The sequence below is a fragment of the Brachypodium distachyon genome, chromosome 2 (assembly GCF_000005505.3).
Source record: "Brachypodium distachyon strain Bd21 chromosome 2, Brachypodium_distachyon_v3.0, whole genome shotgun sequence".
Lineage (NCBI taxonomy): Eukaryota > Viridiplantae > Streptophyta > Magnoliopsida > Poales > Poaceae > Brachypodium > Brachypodium distachyon.
The window spans coordinates 38,748,283-38,752,796 of NC_016132.3; the positions used below are offsets into that span (position 1 = coordinate 38,748,283).

The following is a 4,514-nucleotide window of genomic DNA, read 5'->3' on the forward strand; positions in this document are numbered from 1 at the left end:
GCCGGATGCTAATGCTCCGTGGATCTGGGAGTCCTTTGCTCCTAATCGCGTGAAGGTCTTCGCATGGCTCCTCTTCAAGAATCGGCTCAATACAAGGCAAAATTTGCTTCACAAATCCATCATCCAGTCCGCAGCCTGCGCTCGGTGTCCCGATCCTTCCGAAGACAGGGCGCACCTGTTCTTGCACTGCCCGTGGTCTCAGCTGTTCTGGCAGTCCATTGGTCTATCGCCCCAAGGTGCGGTATTTTGCAGATTGTGGAACCTTGCACTGCCGGCCAATCTCCCATCCTCCTTCTGGCCTACCATACTCCTATCAATACTCTGTAGAATTTGGAAGACGAGAAACGCCAAGGTGTTTGAGAATATCAACACTACGATCGGTCAAGCACTCGCCTCCTAATTGAAGATGTAACCTTATGGTCCTACAGATTGAAAAACGATGACTTAAAGATAGCCGCCGGCTTGTGACGTGATTATCTATCCTCTCTATTGTAATTCATAACTCTTGATTGCCTCAAATAAAAAACATATCCTCCCTGCCTATTTATGCGCAGGCCGGGTTGGATGCAGTTTATATATACACCCAAGTCACGGCTGGAGCGGTACAGATTTTCATGCTTTTGTTATGCAAACTAATGGCCATGGGTAGTTGCTTCATGCTGCATGAATGATGGTTCGTCAATGGCCATGCATGCATGAACATTACATTAAAGTTGAATGTGTACAACGTTGCGCTAATAAACCATTTCAAAGTAAGCATCAAGCATCACATGGCATCAAGTATTCCAGTTGTGTCAAACTCATATCACAGAAACAACATGAAGTTGAGTTCAACTTTGGAAGTAGAAATTTCATCCAGCTAGCACAAGGAAATTTCACCCATCCATTCCAGCTGTCCCCTCAGTTCTCTTCTATAATCTTGTAGAAGAACCTAAATAATAATAAACAAAGGTACATGAAACGGCAGACAGAAAATTCAGGTTTGCATCAATGCACATTCTGAACCGGAGCTGAAACAAGTAAGCAGCAAGCTTTCAGTTAGACAAGAGAATGCATGAGCATCAAGGAAGGATTCATCCCTATCACGTTTCAAAAACGAAGAATTCATTCGTGTTTTTATGCATCCGAATTCCAAATCCGTGGTTCCAAAAAGGCGCAAATGCAAAGCAAAAGCTGCATTGTACTGCAATTTATCTAGACTACTGAACTGTTGAGTTCCATCGGTTCAGAGATCACAATCACAAACTATTACTCCCTCCGTCTCTATTAAGTCACTTTCTATTACATGATCTAGACGCTTGTTAGACATAGATACATTTATATTTAGACAAATTTGAGTCACTTAATATGGGACGGAGGGAGTACATCTGAAATTCTACAGCTGATCGTGAGGGGGTGAAGGAAGCGCGTGTGTACATCTTGAGTGTCGATCGGATCAGATTAGCTCCGCATCTAACGGCCACCAGAGCGTCATACCAGAAGACTAAGCTAGTGAGGCATGTGTTCCACTTCCACTTGGATTGTCCAATATGGTATACGGGAATAACGGGACAGAGTTTTGCCAGCTTTGGTAGTGGTACTACAGATGATCGAAATTAAACTAGCTTGCACGGAATGTGCCATAGCCGCCGCCCGCAAGGGTTCCCGCCGGCAAACGTGGAAGCCACGCGCCACGCATATGCATTTGGGGAGGAATTAACGAAGCCTAATTAAGCTTTTTCAGTCGTTAGATGTAGATCCAACCGCTCTAATAACCATTTCTCCGATTTTATGACACCCAGAGATCCTCTACCGCATGCCTGTTGTTGTTGCAGCGCCGAACATTAATTCTCTTTTGCAGCATTGTAATGAATAAAACAAAGTGCTAAACAACAATTAGTTCCACCATTTCACTGAAAACTGGATATAACATTTATCCAGATCTAGATAACATGCACGTCCAAATATATGTGGCATTAGCTGGCGGTTGCCACGGCAGCTGCTGCTGCAGCTGGTATCAACATCGACCATGGTGGTCACATCCTCGACTACAACAAACACACTTTCAACAACAAGGAGAACTTGCAGTCTGACATCCCGTACGTGATCTGCACCTTCTTGTTGATTCTGAGTAGTAGCTACATTATTCATGTTGTGAATGTAGGCTTGTTATTTTCCCTAAAAAAATAGGCTTGTTAAACCTCCTAATTATTCAACATTTGCAAAATTTCTCCACGAGCGAGGAAGCTCCTTTAGACATTAGATGTAGATCCAAATCATTTCCCCGATTTTATGACACCCAGATCCTCTGCCGCATGCCATGTTGTTGTGACCTTTTGCAGCATTGTGAAGTAGACGAATGAATCACCTAAGAAAGGTAGACGAACAAAGTGTTAAATCACCATTAGTAAAGTTTCATTGAAAACTGGATATAACATATATCCAGATTTACATAACACGTCCAAAATTGTTGAGTTTGCAAAGGAAGAAGATCGTACTAGCTAGCTACTAGCTACAATGTACCCCTGCACAAAACAAAACATAGGTATACGTAAATCCAACATAGCTAGAAACAGAGAAATAAGAGATCAGGAGTCATCGACCACTTGAGAGCACATGCACGCATATGTCTGTGGGCATGCAAAGTTGACGAGAATTAACGACGGCCAATTAATTGGCGCGGGAATTTCTTCCAGCTTGGACACGTTGACTCGCTTAGACGCCAGCAGCTGGTCACCACGTAGATGGGGCTAGAGCTGCATATATAATAAACCTTGCTCAGCAGTATATATACCCCCCCTTTGTTCACCTCAATTGCATCATCCCACAGCTGAATTGAGCATCTGATCACAGTTCCTAGCTATAGCTAGCAAGAAGTACTCACTGATATATATAGCTGTTGCTTGTGATCATGGCGAAGGGGTCAGTGTTGGTGCTCATGGTGGCCTTGGCCGCCGTCTTCCTGAAGCCGGCGGTGGCGGTGGTCGACGGCCGGTACGACGTAACAATGCAGGAGAAGGTGAGAAAAATAGTGGAGGAGAACCGCTTCGACGCCCCTGGGCTCATCCGGATCCTCTTCCACGACTGCTGGGTCAAGGTAACTAAATGAAAATATTAGCTGCTTTTTTAACACATATATTGCAGTGACTTTTTGGTAGTATATATTTATTCAATCTGTAGATACTTGCAAAAACTCCTCTAATTCAGAGGTGACATATATAATATAAATGAAAGAGTTTTCCCAGCTACAAAAGGAGATATAATTGCAAGTTACTCCCTCCGTTCCTAAATGTAAGACGTTACGTAAAATATAAATATGTGCAGGGCTGCGACGCATCGGTGCTGTTGAACATGACCAAAGGCGAGAACGAGATCCACGCGCCACAGAACGGCGGCCTCCGAGGCATGGGAGTGATCCAATCCATCAAGGACGCGCTCTCCGTGGACTACAACTACGTGAGCTGCGCCGATGCCGTCGTCTTCGCGGCACGAGAGGCCACCGCCATCCTCAGCAACTACGCCATTGTGTACGAGGTGGACGGGCCGGGCCGCAACGACTCCACCACCTCCTACGCGGCCGACGCCGGCGTCCTCCCGCCGCCCTTCGCTGACTTCGACTTCCTCCTGGCCAACTTCCAGAGCAAGGCGGGCTTCGGCCTGGAGGAGCTCGTTGTCCTCTCCGGCGTGCACGCCATCGGCCGATCCCACCGCGGCACCTTCAACGACCGCCTTGACGGCACCGTCACCCCATCCTCGCAGATCAACGACGACTACCGGAACGCCATCGACAGGAAAACCTCGACTTATTATTACCCGGCATCATGGCAAGCGCTTGTGGGGGCAAAGCCGTCGCCGGACATGGCCGCCACGGCGGAGAACAACGTCCGCGACATGGACGACGTTAGGAGCGCGTCCAGGTACGACGCCACGGGGGTGAAGCTGACGCCTAAAGGCGTCCTGGACAACAGCTACTACGCCGCTAACCTGCAGAACATGGTGCTCTTCAAGTCCGACTGGACGCTAAGGACCAACTTTGCCGCCGGTGCCGCGATGCAGCTGTACAAGGAGAAGCCCGAGATCTGGTACGGCCTCTTCGGCAACGCCATGGCCAAGCTCAGCAAGCTCGCCCCCGAGCGCCCTCAGGCCGAGTTTGTCCAGGGTGGGGCTAGGAAGTACTGCGACAAGATTGAACCGGCCATCGCGTATTAATTATTTAATTTCTTTTATTTACCATATCATGATGTTTCCTTTTTGTAATGCATGTAACAGTGTTATTTTGTAAGTGTGATCCACACACACAGTTACCCGTTTTGGGATAATATATATGACCATTCAATTTGTTTTGTGAATGCTCTGTTAAGGATCAATTGTTGTTGTTTTCAATCCTCACTCTTTATATCGAAGGAAAATCGATAGAGTATAATTTAGTGAACATTGCACCATGTCGCATGCATGTTCTTATATGGCGCCATCATTTTTTTTGTTCTCGTATACGTGCTAATGAAGGAATCATCATACAGAACAGATCAATAAAA

The 4,514-nt window shown here is 46.4% G+C and overlaps 1 protein-coding gene across 1 annotated transcript; it reads left to right on the forward strand.

The window, feature by feature from the left end:
• The first annotated feature begins 2,890 nt into the window (after window positions 1-2,890).
• On the forward strand, window positions 2,891-4,188 carry LOC104583262 (peroxidase 2). The gene is made up of 2 exons (XM_010235093.1): window positions 2,891-3,076; window positions 3,304-4,188. Exons 1-2 carry the CDS (start codon window positions 2,891-2,893, stop codon window positions 4,186-4,188), a joined length of 1,071 nt encoding a protein of 356 aa, XP_010233395.1.
• The last annotated feature ends 326 nt before the right edge of the window (window positions 4,189-4,514 follow it).

Bases quoted from the DNA above. Each gene is read 5' to 3' on its own strand.
- LOC104583262 (XM_010235093.1), top strand. From the start codon at position 2,891: ATGGCGAAGGGGTCAGTGTTGGTGCTCATGGTGGCCTTGGCCGCCGTC. The intron at 3,077-3,303 runs GTAACTAAATGA...AAATATGTGCAG, and splicing joins TCCACGACTGCTGGGTCAAG to GGCTGCGACGCATCGGTGCT.